This window comes from Spinacia oleracea, chromosome 1 (assembly GCF_020520425.1).
Source record: "Spinacia oleracea cultivar Varoflay chromosome 1, BTI_SOV_V1, whole genome shotgun sequence".
Taxonomy (NCBI): domain Eukaryota; kingdom Viridiplantae; phylum Streptophyta; class Magnoliopsida; order Caryophyllales; family Amaranthaceae; genus Spinacia; species Spinacia oleracea.
Window position 1 is genome coordinate 100488517 of NC_079487.1, and position 22495 is coordinate 100511011.

The window sequence follows — 22495 nt, forward strand, 5'->3', positions numbered from 1 at the left end:
TGGCCCGGGCGTTGCCCCGAAGTTTTTGACTTTTATTCGGATTTTTTTTTTAAAAAAATGTTCCCGCATAAATTGTTTCGTTGTAGAATTATGGGGTGATACAAGATTAGCGGTAGATTAGCAACATTTCCAAGCTAAAACCCCACATCCGAAAATCAAAACAAAGTCGGATCCTTTTCTTCATTATTAGTTGATTCATTACTATGGATATTATTAGTGCATCGTCCACCCAATGGAACTTTTATACCTATTGGTGGTCCCTACATTTTCTCCTCACATGTAAGAATAAAATGTGAGAGAGTTCACGATGCACCCGTGTGCACGTATATTGTTCTTTAATTACTCAACCACCGTCAATGTTTATCCTCTTACCTTGGGCTTTTTTTGTTTGTTTTTGAGGCTTAATCTAGAAAAATAATAATTGTACATTTATATATAAATGAAGTAATCATTCCCTTTTTTTGCATTCAATTTTAATCAATTTGTTATTTATTGTAAAAATAACATATATGTTTATATAGAGAATTTAACATAAGTTGTAGTTGGTTAAGATCCTTGCTACATGTTTTTTGGTTGTCAATGTCATGTCATGATGCTGATTAGTGGTGACGTGGCGTAATAAGGAGGGATATACGTAACACATATACATTCTCAAGAACGTCTTTTAATATATTAGTATAGATATCAACAAGCCATATATATTTTTGGGTTTAATCTGGTAGAGTAAAGAAGAGAATGAAACAAGGGTATCGATCGTGAAAAAGAGGGGAGACAACAAAATCGAGTACGTAGGCCTTATTGAGTTATTGGACGAAAAGGTTAACGGAAACTGTTAATCGGTGATAGTTTTCAAAATTTATAAACATTTAAGGTGGTAATTTTCAAATGAATTTGTTATAAGGTGGTAAGCTTTTGAAATGCGCCATGTATAAGACGATGAAAATTAAAAACCATTCTTGTTGTAAAAGAAGTGATCCTAAAAAAACGTTCGTTCTAAAATATGCACAACGAGTTAACGAGTTATTCCAACGTGGGTCAATTTTACGAGTATTGCACATTTGCACTCCGAAAGTGCCACTCGGGTAAAGCATTAGTGCAACATCATTTCTACTTTGTACCCCATCCTCACTATCGTTCCCATAAAAAATTGTAAAATACAATAAAAATTGAAGTATATTTTGTTTAAACCTTATTACTTTGTATAATTTATGAAACGTTATCCGTTGCCATTGAACGCTACTATTTCTAGTGTTTGATAAAGCTACCCAACCACTACCTCTATGGCTCTATCGTTACCCGTTACCTTAACATCTACCTTACCAAACACTTACGAATTTTACAAGTAGCGTTTTTAATAGATTAATACGCTACCCGTTACCTTAAACGCTACCGTCAAACACACCCTTAATTTCATAGAAATGTAAGATTGAGCCTTGTTTTCATACAACCGATATCATTTTAGTCCACCATTGAGTTATTAACAACCCTAATTATTGCTAATTTCCCAAACAAATTACGTTCAAGCAATCCTAAGATTCAACTGGACTCATATATTATCAATAAACCATATATATTATAGGGTTTAATGTGGTAAAGTAAAGAAAAGAACGAAACGAGGGTATAGATCATGAAAATGAGGGGAGAACAACAAAATCGAGTATGTAGGGCTTATTGAGTTATTGGACGAAAAGGTTAACCGTTGATCGGTGATAATTTTCAAAATTTATAAACATTAAGGTGATAATTTTCAAATTAAATTTTTTATAAGGTCATAAGCTTTTAAATTATGACATGTATAAGACAGTGAAAATCAAAAATTATACTTGTTATAAAAGAAGTGATTCAAAAAAATAAAAAACTTTCGTTTTAAATTATGCACAACGAGTCTACTAGTTATTCTGACGTGGATCAATTTTACGAGTATTGGACATTTGCACTTCCTAAGTGCCATTCGGGTAAAGCATTAGTGCAACATCATTTCTACTTTGTACCCCCGTCCTCACTAGTCACTACCGTTCCCATAAAAAAAAAATCTCCCCCCTTTCCCTTTCCCTTCCGTTCGATAGGGTTTAGCCAAGAGGGTTTTCTCCACCTGCAAAAATCCTTCGACAATCCATGGCGAAACCAAGCCGTGGGCGGGGGGCATCCCCCTCCGGCTCTTCTTCCTCGAGGTCCCGCTCCCGCTCTCGCTCCTCCGGCTCCGCTTCTCGCAGTGTCAGCTCTCGCTCCCGTTCCGGCTCTCGCTCCCGTTCCCCCTCTCGCTCCTTATCCTCTTCTTCTTCGCCTTCTCGTCGCAGCGTTAGCTCTCGCAGTGCTAGTCCCAGCGTCAGCCCTCCTCTGCAGCGCAAAATGTACCCCCCTCTCTCTCTCTGTGTGTGTGTTGTTTCCTTTGCCTTTTCTCTATTGAATTTATTTGACTTGCAATTTTTGTAATGTGGGTGTATTCGATGATTTCATTTCAATTAAATTGTAAACTAGGGTTGTTATGACTTACTAGGAACGTAGAAATGGGGCAATTATTTTTATTTATTTGTCTATTTTCCCTTCCTTTTTAGTCTTTTAGGGTATTTGAAAATAGGGAGAATCTGTAAAGATTATTAGCAATTGAAATTTATGCTGTGTTTGGGATTTCGACTAGTGGAGAATCAAAACTTAGGAAATATGTGGAAAAACAAAATTTGAAGAAATTAATAGTGTTCACTTGTTTGTAATTAGCAAGAGAATTTTTTATTTTCCTAGTTTTCCACAGTTTTTCCATTGATTTGAGAGAACTATGGAAAACTAAATGACATAATTATAACTACACTGATTTCCAATATTTTGACATATTCACTTTGTCCATAGTTTTCTCTCCTAATAAAGTAATAAACAAACATGGTATTATAGAATAAGTAAATCTAATATGTTAATTGAGTGTTACAACCTTGAGTTTTTTCTGTAGTCTGAAATGTTAATCAGATATTGGTAAGTTGTTGAATAGCTTTCCTCTCTATTTTTGCTTTCTGTTTAAATACAATGTCAGGTTTCTTTAGTTTTTTGTCTCTTCTGTAGGGAGTAGTAACAGAGTGTTGTCTGATGAGTGCAAATTCTTGCCATTGCATTAGTTAATTTGTAAATGGACTCAGTAGCTATGATGGATAAATATATGATGTGAGTAAATCCTGTTTGTTAGTTGTGGTCTTTATGTGGTCATTATTCTATTAGGGTGGTAGTGGGTTAAAAAGAAGCTACAGCAATAAGGTGTTAAAATAAATATGTCCATCTCTTCTTGTCCAACCATTTTCTATTTTTATTGCAATTTGCTATGAGTTTTTTGATATTTGAGGTGTTGGAGTGGTTTGAGATTTGGTGTTGGCCAACTTACTTTGTGATATTTCGATATTATCTAACTTTTGATAGTATTTATCAAGTAAATTTCCACCCTCAAGTTTTACAGTTAAGCTTCTTTATTGCAGTCTTTAGGGATTTAACCTCATGCCTCTTTCTGCCTGACTTTCTCTGATCACCCTTTTCCTGTGGAGGACTTTGTTAGTTGGTTCAGTAGTATATAACATACAACACCACCTAGTCCCCTTTAAGATGTATGTCCAATAGTGTGCCAACCGTGTAAAAGTGTCGACTGAAAAATTCAGAATAAGCCCAGCCTTAGTCTAGCAGAACAATGTCTCAGAAGTACTCGAAACCAGTACCAATAATTTGGAAACTTCGATTTGAATGGGTTGTAGTAGATCATTTCATTGCAATATGAGCTGACCTTACTATGCAACCCATTTAATTGAGTGGATTGGTAATTAATGTAGTGTCTTGCAATGTTAAAGGAACTTCCATGTCCCCAAAAGCTATAATCTTAGTGTAGACAATAATATACTGCAAGGACAAGTAACTTTTATTTTTACCATTGTTTGCAACTCACACATGCATCATGTGAGATTATTGACTCTGGCTTAGGTACTTGTCATTGGCGACGGTTTTCTGAAAGTTGGTCGGTGAAGTAGAAGCTCTTCCACCTTATGGCGGCTGTTTGACTTCCAGATGAATCTTTTGACTGGGAGGGTGGTAGTGGTTGGGTCCTTCACTCCTTCTTTAGGTGGCTGTTGTAAGAATGAGTTTAAAAACTGCTTAAAAGTTTTCCTATCCAATGTTCGTTGACTCATTTGAGAAGAGTTAGACTTTTGAGAAAATCAGAACATTTCCCTTTGATTACCCATGATGAAAAAAGAACACATTAATGTATAAGCAGCTAGTGAATCTCCAATCCCCTATCCTAAGAGTTTCTCTATAAACTGAAATAGATAGAGGAGCTGTCTCTCATCATGCAATTAGGTATAGGAGCATTTCTTAGAGCAGATAGGCTAGATAAATGACAAGGAAACAAAAATAAGAAGGGTTGCAACCCACCTCAACGCTCCTAGACCCAGTTTACTCCATTACCGACCTGGTGTTTGTTCAAGGAAAAATAACGAGAACTGTTATGAAAATAATTTCCAGCAAGCTTCTGTGTGAATCACATATGATATTGTAGGCGAGGTTGAGTTAAATTCTCAATTAGAGTCTTTTCTGTGTATCAGTATTTGGAAACAACTCCCCCCCCCCCCCCCCCCCCCAAAAAAAAAGGTCTCCTGTATTATCCTGTATTATATGTTTCTCTTAATAAATATGTATTGAATGTTTCTGCAGTTCCCCTGAACCAGCAAAGAGAGGCCGTTCTCCACCTCCACAGGCTAAAAAGGCTTCTCCCCCTAGGTAAACTGTTGTTATATTAGTGTGATCATAGATGCATTTTTGTGGAATTGATTTTCCTTTCTGATTTTCTTGCGCAATGTCTTACTGGTAGCTTTGCTTGTTGTGGCTACCAGCGACCTTTTTGTCCCCTTTGGAAAATACTTACAATAGTTTGTTCTTGATCTCTTTGTTGGAATTTTCTGTAATGAGAGTACGAGACCGTTCACCAGTGTAGTAAATTTGACACCATAATTGAGTTTACCGCATCGTGACTGCATTGCAAAGGTTTTGATCTGACTGTGATGTGACTGCATTGCAAACCTTTGCAATGCAGTCACGATGCGGTAAAACCCTGAATGAAACTAATTTTTGCTTTAAACTGGTTAGCTATACTTGTAAATGTACAACTGAAATATACTTAAGCTTTCATTTATGGTTTCAGTTGACTTTTTAGATGAAGCCTTGGTTAGGGAGGCATATATTGGCTTGCTACTTCCTATCAATTAGAAATACAAGTGACCTAGGTAAAGATCGGCCTTTCCCTACTTGCTTAAAATTGTGCCTGGTGGTTTCTACTTCAGCTCTATTAGCGACACTGCATTTTTTGAGATAGTTGTCTTTATTTTTTGGATTCACTTCTATTGTATGTTATAGTGTTATACCAAAGCTCTTGGCCATTAATAATTTTATCCAAATTTGGCCAACCACTGTGTGTTATTTTTTTTGGGTGATATTTACCTTAGAAGAGAATTGTGTTCTTGGGCAGAAAATTCATCCTGCTGTAAAGAGTGGTCAGAGGCAGAAAGATTTCTTGTTCAGTCTCCTCGCTATCTGCTGGATGGCTGCTTTGTGTCTATGGTAGGATTTCTAGTTTCCTGGACTTGGTTAGGAGTATCGGATCCGGGTACGGATCCGAGTGTTCAATTCAGCAAGTCCGAGAATTGGGGACACAGGGGATCTGTCCGAGATTTGGACGCGGGTACCGGGACATGGCAATTATTAAATATGAAATATTATTTTTTATACTTTTCAAGGTTATATATTTTTCATTTTTTTTTTATGAAAAGCAGATTTACCAGGTTTACAGAAGTCTGTAAAAAGATATTTCATGATAGGCGTGTATAAGTTGCTGGGAAAAAAACTTGAAAAGAAAAAAGTACTTGTAAAAGAGATGTAAAATATTAAATATCACGTGCCTTAAGGTAATTCTACCCTGGGCCCTCAGTCACTTGCTGAAGTGTTTTTTTAATATATTTTACCCATCACTCTGGATCTAGGATTTCGTGGTAGATTTGGCCCTCATTCTAGATCTAGGATTTCTTGCCTCTTTGGCCTTTATCCCATGAACCATGGGCTGCTAAGATGGGAAGCTTTGATGCTATACATGTTGGCTCCCAGAAAAATTGTAGGGCCTGAGTTTTATGGCATTTAATTTTATTTTTTCGTTATGTGTGGGAACTTTGTAATAGTAGTAGTCATCTGTGGAGGAGTTTTATAAGCATTTGATGTCTGTTATAGTTAAGTACTTAAGTTATAGCGTTAGCCTCCTCCTTTGCTAAAAGTTCCACTTGTTATCTACAGCAAATCAACGATGGAAGCGTCATGCTTTGACTACTACCTTTTCACCTTCATTCCATTTTTCTGATTAAGGGCAGTGTTAACCGGAACGGGTGTTCGGTCGTTTCGGTACGCTGCAGTTCGGAGATCTGGTTCGGTAATCCGAATTGCAGATCTGAACGCTGCCAACCGGTTCACCAGATCCATAAATGAACTTGACGAAGGTGGAAGGTCTTTAAGTTGGTAGAGTGGTGGGTTAAGTGTGCTAATTCCAAAGCAGATTAGAGGGGAGAGGGGAGAGAAAACTTTGGAAATGTCGACTGGGACACTGGGTTTTTCAACTTCTTCTAGGTTTTGTGGGTTTTCATGTTTTTGTTTTTGGTTTGCAGTGTAAAAGCATGTGGCCTCTCTATCTTCTTTTTGTTTTGTTAATTTGTGTAAAGCTTTTTCGCAGTTAATCACTTCTTTCTCCTCCCTCTTTTTAAATATTATTACAAAAGAAAATTGAATTGGAGTGATAGACTATCATTTACTAAGCTGAAAGTCTGAACCCCCCCCCCTCTTCTCCCAATTTTTTTTTTGGAATATAAAACAACACACCATTCCGGGAACTTCGGAGGCAGCAATCCCATTCCCCGTTCCGCTCTGAGTCTCCGACCCCCGTTCCGTGTAACACTAATTGAGGGTGCTTAGATCGATTTTTCTCCCAACTGTCATCGTTTCTTTTTCCTCATGTACTCGTGTATTTTTAATCTGATTCTAAGGATTTGATGCATTTGGACATTAGGTATTCAAGTTTCTTAACTCAAATAAGTTTGTATTTTTTGTGTTTCATGTTGGTATTGATCTTATTCTGGAGTAACTGTAAGATGCTACTGAATTTAATTGTTTACCTTGAAGCCTAATTACTTGTTTAAATTAAGTAATGTACTTATGTACCATTTCCAAACTCAAATATGCTTTGTTCGTTTAATGATTTGGTCTAGCTGCCCGCTCATTTCAGGAAACCTTCAACACTTCCAGAATCTAAGGTTGTCTACATCAACAAGCTCACAAGGAATGTTAATGAGGGTCATCTTAGAGAGATTTTTGGTATGTACCGTTTAAACATTTTTCTCTCATTATGTACATATCAAGATTCTTGTGGCTTGGGAACTCCTATTCCGTGTTTAAATTATTCTTTTGGGAAATTAAATATTTCTCTATCATGTATGGATTCCAGATGCATATGAAATCTTGGAAGAAATTGTGCAACCGTGTGCGTTTACAGCCAAACAGCTAATTAGCTGCAAACCTCTTTGTGGATTATAAGCATTTTATTTATTTGTTTGGAATTAGACTAGTTGGTGTTCTTCATGGATGCAGTTCTCTTCTAATTCTGGGAAGGTGTATTCAGCTTTTGGTTTTTGCTTAGTTCTAGAAGCGTCAGGCCCCCTTGGGCATGTTTGCATGGAGTCATCGGTCTACAAACTCCTCAGTGCACCTAAACAGTCGATGTGTCCAAAGTTGAATTGTTTTTTCCTGTTCTCTAATTTTGATTGAAATAAATAAAATCATTGATCAAAGTAGAAGAAACCGTAGCCATCATTTGTCAATATAGCTGCAACTACATGTGTTATATCCGAAAAATATGTTGTCAAGTGTTGTGCAAGCATTCTGGTTTACTTTTTGCCTTGAGTTCTTGACTGTGTGACTCTGCTCTTTACCCCTGATGTTTTGGGTTCTACTTCTTGGTTTACCTTGCACCTTTTGAAATGGAAGGCTGTACAGTGTGTGTGGATAGGAAATAAGGAAGGAAGGGGAAGGGAGGTGAAGGGAGAGGAGGGGAGGGGAGGAAGTAAGAAAATCATTTCCCTTGTTTGGTTAAGAGAGAAGTGGAAGGAAGTGGAGGGGAACATCATCAACACAATCATCTACCATGAAAGAGAAAAAGGTGATCAGAGGAACGCATTATTCCAATCAGATTGCGTCTCCCATGAATGGACGAAAATAACGCAGCACAAAAAGATGATTCGAATAGAAGCAATTGAACATCAAGTCTTAAACTGAAGAAAAGCAGCAAATACATTGAATTTGCAAACCTATATGCAAGTGTGTGGGTGATTCATTTGAGGAGAGAGAAATTAGAGCATAACCCTGAATTGATTCCCCCCCACCTCCCCCCATTTTATAGTAGAGAGAGGGAAAATCCGGAAAATAGTGTCACTTATCAAAGGTGAATTTGTATGATTAGTGCGTATATTTTGGTCATTTACTGTAGATTATCTTCCTTTTGAAAGATTGGTTTATTAAAGAACGAGGGGTCACAAATCCCAAACCCTTCATTTGCCAACAGAGGAAAATACATACATCCCTTCTCCTCCGGATCCTCCTATTTAAAAAAAGTTATAGATAGGTTTCCAACGAAATCAAAGTTTTCAGGGTTTAGCTAATAGTTCCTTGAAAGTTTAACCTCTAGTTTCTTTGCTATGGCTCAGTTGCTGCCTCATAGTTTACGTTGATCTCCCCTTGACTTGTCCCCATGGTATATGCATAAGTTTGATTTAGATATATAGAATGATTGATCCAGGGGAAAGAGCGTTCCGAATGATGATACTTTTTCCCCTCCCAATAGAGTTATCACTAAGATCATGGAATTAACTGTGATCTAGTACTGGTTTATTGTATGCATAAGTGATATGTGCACAAGTACTGGTTTATTATGTTTCTTGTTGCATATTTAGAATATAGATTATAAATGGGATGCTTTGTTCTGTGCTATATTGATTGAAATTTGGTAGGCATCGCTTTTACGTCTGACTTAGTTTTGCATTCCTGTTTTTTTTACCGTATTGGCAGGCACCTTTGGTGAAGTTGTAAATGTAGAACTGGCTATGGACCGAATTGTAAGTTATTTCAGTTTTTTTGTTTAAGATATCTAGGCAAGTATTCATTCCCTAATTATCTAACTTGGACATACCAATATTTACAGGTCAATCTTCCCAAAGGATATGCATATGTGGAATTTAAGACAAGAGCTGATGCTGAAAAGGCACAAGTGCATATGGATGGAGTATGTCTACGTCTCACTAGAATGATATATCAGGTTAAATATGTAGTCGTGGCTGCTTTATATTTTTGTTTTTCAATGCAGGCTCAAATTGATGGAACTATTGTGGTGGCGCAATTAACCTTACCGCCCAGTGAAAAGGTATCACCCACCAAAGCTGTTGCTCCTCCTCCCAAAAAAGACGTTACCAAAAATGACGGTGTAGATGCTGGGAAGGATGGACCAAAACGAGCAAGAGAAGGTGCAATCTAAGAAAAATCGTTTTAAACTTTTAATCACTCCACAGTTGTATTTCACTACATACTCATTCTAAAATTTTGCATGTTCCCAGCATCTCCACGTCCTAGAAGATCTCCTGTTGCTCGCAGAGGGGGTTCACCTAGAAGAATGAATCCTCCACCTCGTCGTCGTGCAGATTCTCCTATCCGTAGAGAATCCCCTTTTCGCCGAGGTGAATCACCTAAAAGAAGGCGTCCTATATCTCCGAGAGGCCGTTCTCCATCTCCGTCAAAGCGCCCAAGATCACCTGTGAGGTTAGTTACTTGCTACTACTTTTGTTATATTGATTTGATTGCTTAAAAATACTGATGGATCACTTTCAATAGGGGTTCTCCGCGGAGGGTGCGAGGAAGTCCTGTTCGTAGACGATCTCCCTTACCCCCACGACGACGGTATGTAATCTTAAACACACTGTTATTGAATATACCGTCCCCTGACATTGATAAGAAAACGGTGGTAATTCGGTGTAACCTCCATAAAATATTCTGTAATTGGAGTTCATATATTATCTTTTACTGTGTTTTTGTGGATGACCTACTTATATTTTATTCTTGTGTGATTTTTCTGTATGTGCTTGATGATGTTGGCCGATTGCCTTTTACTTTTAGAAAATCAATTTTTGTGGTTGCTGGTTTATCTAAGACCTCCATAAAATAATCTGTAATTGGAGTTCACATATTATCTTTTACTGTGTTTTTATGGATAGCCTACTCTATTCTTGTGTGATTTTTCTGTATGTGGTTGATGATGTTGGCCGATTGCCTTTTACTTTCAGAAAATTAATTTTTGTGGTTGCTGGTTTATCTAAGACTATAGTTTGAGGCAGATCATTACAATTCATATCAGTTTTTTTCTTTCCGACTAATATATGGTAATTATTTTCCTATGATGGGGTCTATTATATAAAGAGATGAAATCACTAAACTTTGGACCAACCGATTAATGTAAGCCATTCCCAAATTGATTGTGCTAGTTTGTTAAATAAGGCACTACACTACGATGCCTTGATTTATCAATTTCACTGGAATGCAGCACCTTTCACTTTGAAGGGGTCACTGAGGCAAAGTCCTGCTTTGTTGCAAATTTAGGAGAAAGTGTTCTATTATATTTGTCTTCCCGACCTGCTTGTATTTTCCTTTTTGTGGAGTATAAATCACCTTGAAGATGATTATAGCACTTGATGTAGACAAAGGATTGAAACCACCATAAATTTCAAGAGATTCAATTGTAACTATAGGAAGCTGGATGGGGCGTTAACTAAAGGTCTTTTTGCTATTTGGTATGAAATTCAAGCAAGCTGAGGTTTCTTTTTAGAAGATACGTGGGGATCACTGTAATATGCACTTTTAACATTTTGAAGGTTGAAGCTACTCAGTCACTGCTTAAGATTCGCTGCTATCTTCACCCCCCACTCCTTATTTTTAATTACAAATAATTGCCAAAAATAAATAAATCGAAAGCTTCTTGGGAAACAAGACGCTGCAAAGAAGGACAAAGATGTTCAGTGCCGCATTGCATCTGGTGCTTGCATATGGATTAGCATGAAGCTACCTAACTGCTCTTCTCACGCCTGGCTCTTCATTGACACTATTACTTGTATAGGAGCTAGCCAGTGCTTTTTTGAGTGAGCCATTGTTGATGGTTGCATTGAAGCACCCTTAAAGGATACCCTTGTCAAGACATTGTTCAATGGCTTAAGTTATCAGGAAGATTATTTGTGCAGCAAGTATGGTGCAAATAATTGTGGACACTATTATTAACTAACAGTTGGGATAATGGTATCATTTATGGTGTTGTCCGAAGTTAGTGATCTGGTGTTGATGCTTCTTGTAGGTTCTAAGTTGTTAGAGTTTTTAGGTTAAGATCAGGACTGTCTTTTCTTCCAAAAGCAAAACAAAAGTTCTGCTAGTCTTTACTGGGTAAGGTCAATGCCAGTTTTATCTTACTAGAATCGATATTTGTCACTTTTATTCTTCAAGTACAGTTGACACACTTAAATAAGTCTTTTGTGGGAGTTTCTTGGTGACGTACAATTTTGTGGTGTTCTCATTCTTTCCTTTTCAAAGCCTCGATGAAATGGAACTCAGAAGATTTAGACTTACCAAACTTCGAGTTGACCCCACATGGTTATCATCTAGTGTGTAACTACCTAAATTGTGATACTTTGTCACTTTTGTATTCTAGTAATTGAGTGACATTTTCAATCATATTAAGCAACATGGTTCTTTCAATCTGCATTCCGTTAGAATCTTGCATGCTAAGCTGGTGCCTATATTTTATCATGAGTGTCGATGGTGATGTTGTTTCATTGTTCAGTATCTGCTAAAAAACAAGATTTTTTATTCTTACCCTGTTCTTCATGTTTTTCTCCTGTATTGAATCAGTTGTACCCTCTGGTTTTTCGTTGTTATTGTTTTTATAATTCTTTACCTAAAAAGTTTCAAAATTGAAACTGATTTAATACATGGTTCAATGTTTGCAGCTCGCCACCACCAAGACGAGCTCGGAGCCCTCCTAGAAGGTCTCCTGTTGGTCGTAGACGTAGCCGCTCTCCTGTTCGTAGGATAGGTCGCTCACGCTCAAGATCACCCTCACCTCGAAGGTAATTGAATTTTGCAACTGTTCTCTAATACTCTAGTTTTGCATGGGCTTGTAAAGCAATTTTGAAAGCAATGTGTGAATTGTGTTTTGCGCCTTGTCTAAACACCTTTGAGAAAATTGAGTTGTTTAGATGAGGTGAGTCAATACTGAGTTCCAATGACCTAATTGTCATGCTAGGTATTTGATTTATGGTCAAACTTCTCGGGTCCCCCAACTGAAGTTCAGTTTTCTTTCCCACAAATTTCACGTTCTGGATTTCTTGGACAGTTGGACTCTTGGAAGGCTAGAAACTTGTCTGCTGCAGTGCCTCTGATGATGGGCAATTTTAGTTTCTAGCGCCTGCATAGTTCCTATGTAGTGAATCCAGTGATGAATTGGCTGAGTTCATCCCACCAAGAAAAACCTAGATTCTAAACACCAAATGCAGAAGATTCCTTTGAACTCTTATTTTGAGCTCACATATCTGTGGAGATTTCCCTTTCTGGATGCTCTAAATATTGTGGTTTTCTCTTGTTTTCTTTCAAAACATACTCCCTCCGTGCCTAAAAGAAGTCATTTTTCTTAGGTACATAGATTTAGGAGAGAATTGTTGGTGGTAAGTCTAGGTGAATAAAAAAATAAGATACTGGATATATACAAGTATATATTTGTTATAGAGGTAAGATAAAGTGGTGGGCCTATGTTGAGTATAGGTGAATAACAATGGGAACTAAGGTAAAGAAAATATTATTATACTTGATGGACCCAACCAAAAACTCAAACTAGATGTTTATTGAATTCTTTGGGGGCAGAGGGAGTAACCAGACTTCCAGAAAACTGCAAGTGATAATTTCTTTCTCCTATTTGGTTTGAAAAGAGAATAATGCTACTTCTAAGCCAGATTGAGATCAAGTAATGCTCTCTCTTAATGTTCTTTTCTCTCAAGTTATTAGTTTATTACCCGTTTCCCTTTTCGTTATCCCATACCTTCTCAATATCTATTAATAAGTGCCCAAAATATCTTGGAACTATATAAATTGCCCCTTTTGAATTGTATGGGGAATGATGAATGTTGAATTAAGGGGTATGTCGGTCGGGTGCAAGTCTGAAAAAATCACATCTGTTAGACTCTTCTGAGAAGTGAATGATGTCTCATGAAATCTAGGTTACCCATTTGCCGGGGAATAGTTGGAGTGGTTGGTACAGAGCTTTTGTTCTGGACTTTGGATTATACTCCCTCCATAACTAAAAGTTCTTCCCATTTCTCTTTAGATGTTTCTCGATGCACATTTTTAATCATTAATATCTCTAGTTACATCTTAGTTAAAATCTCTGTTACCCGGATTCTTCATTTCATCTCAAATACCGGATTCTTGACACTCGGATATAGGTATCTGTGTCCGACGTGGGTATCCGAGTCCCGGTAACATAGGTTAAAATTATAAAAGTTTGATATTGTTAAAGTAGTCGTTGAGATGGATCAAACAAGACATTATATATTGGAAATAATTTAGAAAATTCTCTTCAATTCTGAATAGTGTCAAGATTCTTAACGGGAAGAACTTAAATGACGGAGGGGGTAGGAGACAGGAATGAAAATTCGTGAGTAATTGGCTTTTATTTATTCATATGGGGTGTTGGTGTACAATGACATAATTTCCAGGATAGGCTGTCCAAGAAGGATTTTGTTATTTTTGTACCACTGATCCATTTCTCGTGGCTAGATGCCTATATGCCTCCACTTCAATAGCTGTTTATATTTCCTCAAAATATATTGGATGTTATTAGAAAATAACCTTGAGAACATTTCTTTTTATCAATATTTATCGAGAGGAATTAATGGTCAACTTTAACCTTTTAAAATTAAACCCTATCTTGTAAATCACATTGTAAAGTAAAAACCTTCCGTTGTGACTACATGTTGGGCTTATTGGTCTATTCCATAAATGCTTGTTTTTTTTACCTCTTGTGATGGTTGCTTGTGTATTTCAGAAGACCACCAGTTAGAAGAGGAAGGTCATCTTCAGGCTCTCCATCTCCAAGTCCAAGAAGGGTATGTTGTGTAAAATTTTAGTGATATTATTTATAAATTAATATTGTCATGTTTCTCATAGTGTGTCAATTCTCTCTTTTACAGGTACCTAGGAGGATATCAAGGAGTCCTAGGAGGTAATATATTGTCTTCTATCTGCTGAGCACTGGCGTTAAACTTATCAACTTACATCTCAGAAATTCATCAATTTTGTGCTGATCAAAATTTGGATGTGGATTTCCATGGTCATTCTTTTGATAAAAAGGGAACAATTGTATTCTATGCATCACTGATGGGAATTTGGTTGTCGTTGCAGGCCATTGAAAGGAAGGAGTAAGAGCAGCAGCAGGAGCCGAAGTAGCAGCGGATCCCCTCGTAAACCATAAGTTTGAAGTTATATGGGGGAGTTGCATGTCAGAAAGTTTACATACTAAGCACGAGGTTGTTGATTGGGGCCTCTTTCCATCCCGTGGACTGCCTGTTTTGTAATTTGTGCTGGCTCGTTTTTTTTTATCTCGACTCTTTAGGAATTTTATTGTTGCTGAAAACATATTTACAATGAGTACTGGCTAGCGCTGCTATGTGCTGGTGCTGGTGATGTGTTAATTTTACCCTAGAGATGTACTTAAGCTGCTTAGCTTCGCTTTGCTTTTAGTGTTAATGAATCATAAAACTAGGATTGCAAAATGTAAGTTACACTGCTTTCATACTTGCGTGTATGCAATATTTGCAAAAGTGATTGTGAACTTTGTTTACAAGGTCTGGTTACCTTGAGAATGATCGTGTTTTATATTGAGACAGACCACGAGAGATCATCTAACTAGAGAATGCCATTGTGAAAAAAAGGCCATATCTCAACATATTCTTTTTAGTCTGTTTGGCAGTTAGGGATGTCAACGAGCCGAGTATTTGGGCTGTTCGAGCTAGGCTTGATAAGAAATTTCCGAGTTCGAGCTCGAGCCAAGCTTATCCGAGCTTTCATTTTTCCTGTTCGATCTTGGCTCATTTATATTTTTCGTTGTTTGAGCTTAGCTCACGAGTAGCTTGTTTAAATTTAAGCTCGAGTCGAGCCGAGCTATTAGCAGCCGAGTCTTATAAAACGATCTTTTAACAAACGAGCCTTAATAAATAAACGAGATCGAATTTAAACGATCATATTAATAATAATAAGAGAAATGTTATTTTCAAAAATTATAAAACATAAAAACATAAACTTAAGGGTTTTGAGCTTTACGAATATTAATATGCCCTTGATTGAAGAAATAAGAAAAGTAAACATATACGGTTTTGGTAGTTTTGGTAGTATACTACTCCCTCCGTCCCATAATATAGTGCCCGTTTGACCAAAATCACGGTTATTAAGGTAAAGTATAACATTGATAATAAAAACAATAATTATTTGTTCTTTCAAGATAAAGTACATGTTAGTTGGCTTATATGGAGAGAGAAATTAGAGATTAAAGGTGTGTACATAATAAATAGGCCTAAAAAAGACAAAAATCAAGCACATGGGTTGAATAAAAGTCAAAAAATACAATTTTCAAAGTAAAAATTAATGGTTTAAAATAGAAATAGGCACATCATTTAGGGACACCATTTTAGGAAAACAGGCACTATATTATGGGACGGAGGGAGTAGTATTTAGTCAATTTCTTACCCTTAATTTTAGCATAATTATATGAATAATATCATAATATAATTTGTAAAAAACAAAAGAGACGGAGGGAGTAGTACCGAGTAAATTTTTTTGCATTATTTATTGGGAATAGAATAGACATTTAACATTATAGTGCCATAATTGTGCTTCTAAATTTTCTTAACACAACAGAAAATTATGTCTCGATATTTGTTATTGAATAAAGTGCTTCATCTAATTCTATTTAAAGATCGCATCAAGTTTAGCTGGATAACGTCCTATCATGATTACATCAAATTTAACTTGAAAATTGCTTTGGAAAAAATAATAAAGAAGAAGATCAAAAAGCTAGAAACGGAAGGAATGGTAAGTACTCCGTATCGTTTAAGGTATATATAGTGCACTCTATGTCCGTTACCTCTTTATTTTTTGAGATTTTTTTAAATAAAAAATTGACAAATACAATTTAATAAAGTTCCCTATTTGCCAATTCCAATCTCAAACTTTTAATTTTGTCAATTACAACCTTAAACTTATACATCTCTTTTAAATTACAACTCAAACCCGGTTTTCGGTAAAAACCACCGGAAGATGATGTCATATTACATCACAAGTTTTCTCCACCAAAAGCTTCCTTATACTACATTTGGTTGGATTATAAGCATTGGATTAAACATTCCGGGTCGACTTTATTAGGTACATCTCACGTGGCATCCACGAAAAATGGGTAATTAATTGACACGTGAGATACATATGATAAAGTCTATCTCCAGAATTCTGATTCAACGTTCATAACTCGGGAAAATGTAGTATCTTACAACATATTGTTTTTATAAGATACTCCCTCCGTATTTATTTAAGGGATACACTTGCCTTTTCCGGCCGTATTTATTTAAGAGATACACTTGCCATTTTTAGTAACTTATCAACCCCACCATCTAATTAAATAATACAACTAATATACCCTATCACCCACCATCCTATTAAACAAATAATTTCATAAACCCACCCCACCCTCCACCCACGAAAATGACATGGTCCCCACATGTTTAATTATTAAAATATCTATCCAACCCCACTTGCTTTATTATTTTATTTCATTCAATTATTCTTCTTAATACCCGTGCCCGACCAAGTGTATCTCTTAAAAAAAATACGGAGGGAGTAGTTAATTACAACATTTTTTTTTATATAAAATAGTTTTTCGCAAAAAAAGCAAATTTATAAGATAGTTTTTGACAACATTGCCATAATAGCCTATGAAATTATCCGTATATTTTATGCAATGTGGCCGATATGTAAGGCCCATAGTACCCGTCTTGATCCATATTCTTCAACCACAGTTTTAATTTGAGCGCCAAAATTATTAGATTTGAATTTCTAGTTGAGTTAGAAATGCGTGAATGAAAATATGAAATATGTATTCAATTGAAATTAGGAAAGTTATTAGGAACATATTATGATTTAATTATCTTGGGATCCGTCTAAGGCTTCATTAATCTGTAGTTTAGGTTGTCAAAACACCTAATTAATTGTTAATAGGTATTCTAACATATCTATATATCAATTATCAAATATCAATGCCGGCCTTTATATATATTCATCTTATACATCCTAAATTCCTAATTCATTTCATTACCACTTTTTTCTTTCAACGAACAAATGGTGATCAATAACAAAGATACGATGCATCTTCTTGATCAGCAAACAATGAACTTCGAAATTCCAGTGGGATTCCGATTCGACCCAACGGAATATCAACTTCTTAATTACTTCCTTAATCACAAGATTAGTGATCAAGAACTTCCACCATATACACAATTTTTGATTAAGGATGTTGATCTTTATAAACATCATCCCTCCTACTTCTTCCAGGAAATACTGCAGTTCAACATTGAAGAACACGAAATTCGAGGCTACTTCTTCACAAAGTTAAAGAAAGCTGGTATAAATTCGTCGTCTAAAGATAACTCATATTACAATCGGAGAGTTTGCGACGACTATGGAGTCGAGTATGGGACATGGACCGGGATGGGTCGTGACCCGATTTTTGATATTCATGGTTACCAAATCGGGTTTGATAAATACTTGAAGTTTTCTGAGGTTGGTGATGAAAAATCAACGATTGAGTGGAAGATGCATGAGTACTCTTTCCATCCAAGTGTTATGCCAGTTTGCAGTAAGGAAGAATACAAGGATCTTGTTATTTGTCGTGTTGATATGAAAATGATTGGAAATGCCGTGAAACGACGAGCATCAACCAAAAACAAGGGATTGAACAAAGTGTTATTCTTATTTGAATTAAAACAAATTTATGATGATAATGTCAAAAGTATTATTCCGATCCTGCCATCGTCGTTACCACATGTTGATAATCAGGCTATCATCTGTATAAAGAAGGAGGAAGACGAGTCGTACAGCGAGGAATCGGTATCCAATAAGAAGCAAAAGACGGATCATCGTATGAACTAAGCCGGCAATTAAGCTAGTATTGTTAGTTAATTGTTCACCATGTTTAATGATTTGTTATCAAGATTTAATTAATTAGATGTACGTTGTATTTTTTGATTTTTAGATGAAGATTCTGAAGTATTTTATTTCGTGATCCTGCAAAGTCATTATGATGTCAGTAAAATTAAGTACAAATGAAATCTAGATAAGATGTGTTGGAGTTTAGACGAGAAGGAAGTAGGTGCATCAAATATAAAGATGGTCGTGGCCCGGCCGGGTCGAGCTTCGAGCTGTTGGCCTAATCGGGTTGGGCCCACATTGTTTCGTGTCAGGACGGGCCGAAAAGTTAAAAACAGGTTTCAGGCCCACGTGCTTTCGTGCCGGTCCATCGTGCCTAAGGCTAATTTTACTAAATTTAGCGTGCTTTGTCGTGCCGGGTCGAGTCAAGTCGTGCCTTATCGTGCTTTTTCCAAAAAATTAAGGCCCAAGCCCGGCCCACGACTTCGTGCCCCTGTCGGGCCGTGCTTTTTTCGTGCTCGTGACGGGCCGTGCTTTTTTCGTGTCGGGTCGGATCGGGCTTCGGGCCGGGCACCATCTTTAATATTCAAATATAGCAAACAAGTATTAAAACAAAATCTAGCCAAGTGATTTTTTTTAATTATCGCACCGCTCTTCAGAAGTGACACTTACTTAGGAACAGAGGGAGTAATAATTAACAAACTCATAATCTTTGATGGAACTCCATAAAGATTTTCCTTTATTAAAAGTCGAACAAATTACAAAATAAAGTTAACCAAATTAAACCCATTGAACATGTATCTATCTATCTGTAGCTGAAATTAACTTCCAATTAATCATCTCCACTTGCTTCTTCTACCAGCGCTGCAAATACAAGTGAAATTGTGATTCTGAGTGATGATCAATATTATGTATATCTGCCGGCGTATCTAGCAATACACGAACCATGTGTTGTGAATTAGAAGTGTTCAAACTAATTTATGATAACAACCATTAACCATTACGAAGATCAATTAAGTAAGCAAACCAAGCATGAAAATTAAGACAAGGAAATTTATCGTGGGAGACCAGAACACCGGGAGAAAAATCCACCAATACACTTGAAATTATGATGAAGATTTACAAAGAGATTATCAAGCTAAGAAAGCTTCACCTCACGACTCGATCTCCCTTACCTAATCCTTAAGCGTATGAGCTTTCAATGAGGAGTTTCTCTCTCTTAAATCAACAACCCTCGAACTCTAAGACAAGCATACTATAAGTATACATAGTGCATGTTAGGATATACATGACAATCCAAGGGCCCTAAACATGCCACATCTCTTGATTAAAACATAAAGAGAGGAAGCTAGCCACCCGCTTGATCACGAAAGGAAGAAGAAATTCGCAACTGTAATGCCCGCTGGAAACCAAGCGGCCACGCTGAATTTTCTTACGTAACCTTTCTTCCACCTTCCAAGCCTCTCCTTATGCCTCCTTAGTTTATTTCCCATCAAATCCATCTCTACACTACATCAAACCCCAACAATCTTCCACCTGGAGATCGAATTTAAGTGCGAGATTACACATTTCATATACCTCATAATGACCTCTATTGATACAACAACGGAGAACTTGTTTCCTCTCCACCAAAGAAACACACAACTACTTCTTACTCAAAGAAGAAAAAAACATCACACCTCTTAAACACCAAGGAGGAAAACACATACCAACACTTCCTCTCAACCGAGGAAGCAACCGCCATTCCTCCTCTCAATCGAGGCGGCATGCACTTCCTAATCAACGAAGAAGTAAAACCAAGGCCTCAACCAACCTCGTAACATCAACATCACATAAACCAAGGGCCTTAACACCTTTGTTCTCCGAGCACTTGTACCATGCCCCCCCCCCGAACTTGACACCCTTTGTGATCACAAGCCTTTGGCTTTTTCACTTGTTTTTCGAGAACCCTTACAACGCTCCCACCCAAACAAGTCACCTCTTGCTTTTCTTTCACACACAACATTCGTGTGTGCCTTCTCTTCATCAACACTCACAATCTTAATGCGAGTCTTCTCTTATTCCACTTGGCTCGTTTTCGCGAACGTGACCTTCTTTGAAGCACCATATCCCTTTTCGACCACCGTACTTGCATTTCCATGGTGTACAACATTCCACTCATTTCCCCATGAGCTAAAACTCTAACTCCCTTGACAATCTTCCAAGAACCACCATCAAAAACAACCTTGTAGCCCTCTTTATCAAGTTGACTAACGGATACCAAGTTCTTCTTCACTTTGAGATATATTTGACATCCTTCAACTCTAATAAGCTAACATCCATGAGCTTCACACTCACATCACCACTTCCCATGACTTCAACATGTTCACCATTAGCAAGGTGAGCATTCCCAAGATTTTCGGAATCATAACTCCGAAATAATTCCTTAAATGGAGTGGAATGAACCGAAGATCAAGAATCAAGTACCCAAGTGTCCATGGAGAAATCCGAGCTTACAAAGCATCACCGAACTCCGTTGTCGAGTTCCACGAAGACTCATCATCTTCATCACTCTCTCGAGTCATGCCTTTCCCCTTCTTCTTGTTCTTCGGGATTTCATTCTCACAGGCCCCTTCTCACCGCATCCCCAACACAAAATATTAGCAACATTCGATTTTCCCAGCCCTCCACTCTTCGATCTCCCATGATGACACTCCCACCTTGTTGCCTTCCCCTTCCCTACTCTCAAACGTGTAGGCTTCACCGGATGATTCCTCATAATCCTTTCTTTGAGTGCTCTCACTCAAGATCAAGTCCCTCACATCATCACTCTTTAGCTTCTCCTTCCCCCCAAAGAGTTGCTAATTGCGGCCACCACTGTTTCCCATGACGTAAGCAATGAAAACAACAAGATTAATGCCCTAACCTCATCATCGAACTTAATATCCACCGAAGATAATTTACTCAATATCGAATTAAGCACATTTAAGTGTTCCGCGGCGGAGCAACAATCACCATTTTCAAATCAAACAACTGGCGCATCAAGAAAACTTTATTTACCGCCGACGGCTTTTCGTACATGCTTGATAAGGTTTTAATCAAACCCGTCATTGTTTCCTCATCCTTGACGTTGTAGGCAACATTCCTAGACAACAACAATTTCACTTCTAGTACTTTCTGATATATGTGTTTTATATAATGTTTTCACCCCCGTCCCTTAGTACTTTTATGAGTTAAATGAGCTCTTAGGAGCCGTTTTTAATACTAATCTGTGTGTTTGAGTGTGCCTTGAGTTTCAGGACTACTTAGTGAGAAATTGGTCTTTTTAGACCCGTTTCATTATGGTTTAGGCCACTACATGATCCCGAGGGAGTTCGGGACGACTAGTGTCGACTTACGGGAGCCTTAGATGTTCATGATTGAGCCCCGGAAGTTAGACTCGGTGTTGCGGACGAAGAGCTTCCCGTCCGGTTGATCTCCCCTCGCCCACCGGGGGAGCAAGCAGAGGATCAGGTCGTCAGCTAGGCACCCGACGGGCGGTGCTTCGCCCGGTGCCCACCGGGCGCCCATCAGTAGCAGCATCAGCCATTTTCTCAAATCGCCCGACGGGCGGGAGGCGCCCGACCGGGCGCGTGCAGATGATTTCAATAATGTCTCCCTCCGCCCGCCGGGCATACCTGCGCCCGTCAGGCGGAATGCTGCCCGACCGGGAGACGACAACCTAAGAGCCTTAGCGCGCGGTTTTTCTTTCCGGTTTCTTCTATTTTTATGGGCAAACTATAAATACTAGGTTTCATTATTTTAATGGACATCTTAATTCCTAGTATTGAAACCCTTAGTTTTATTTTCCCTTAGTTTAATTCTCTCTAAATTTATGCAAACACTTAGCTTTCAATTTCAATAAAAATCCAAGTTTTCTATTTCTCTTGTTCTTCAATTAAGGTATTGCTCTTTATTTCAATTCTTTGCTTAGATTTAATTATGTTTTCAATCATGCTAATTGCTTTGTTTATTGTTGGTATGCTTGAGTAGTCTAATTTCTAGGGTTTGGGGATCCATGAATGATATGAAGGGATATTGAATAATTGTGATTGTTGGCATTGTAATTAATTCCTATTGATTGGTTTATTGCACTATGCAATTAGATTTGCGCAGGTTTAATTGTGTTAGTTATGCAACATCAAATTAAGAT

At 37.4% G+C, this 22495-nt stretch overlaps 2 protein-coding genes across 2 annotated transcripts; both read left to right on the plus strand.

Moving 5' to 3' along the window:
• Positions 1-1994: 1994 nt before the first annotated feature.
• On the plus strand, positions 1995-14996 carry LOC110799069 (serine/arginine-rich splicing factor SR45). Its single transcript, XM_022004272.2, has 12 exons — positions 1995-2351; positions 4678-4743; positions 7283-7371; positions 9118-9164; positions 9251-9331; positions 9413-9569; positions 9660-9861; positions 9934-9999; positions 12090-12209; positions 14180-14240; positions 14325-14356; positions 14536-14996. The coding sequence occupies exons 1-12, from the start codon at positions 2116-2118 to the stop codon at positions 14603-14605; spliced, it is 1227 nt and encodes a 408-aa protein (XP_021859964.1). The 5' UTR covers positions 1995-2115; the 3' UTR covers positions 14606-14996.
• Positions 14997-17517: 2521 nt separating this feature from the next.
• LOC130465557 (NAC domain-containing protein 26-like) lies at positions 17518-18327 on the plus strand. Its single transcript, XM_056834366.1, has one exon. It carries the CDS (start codon positions 17518-17520, stop codon positions 18325-18327), a length of 810 nt encoding a protein of 269 aa, XP_056690344.1.
• The last annotated feature ends 4168 nt before the right edge of the window (positions 18328-22495 follow it).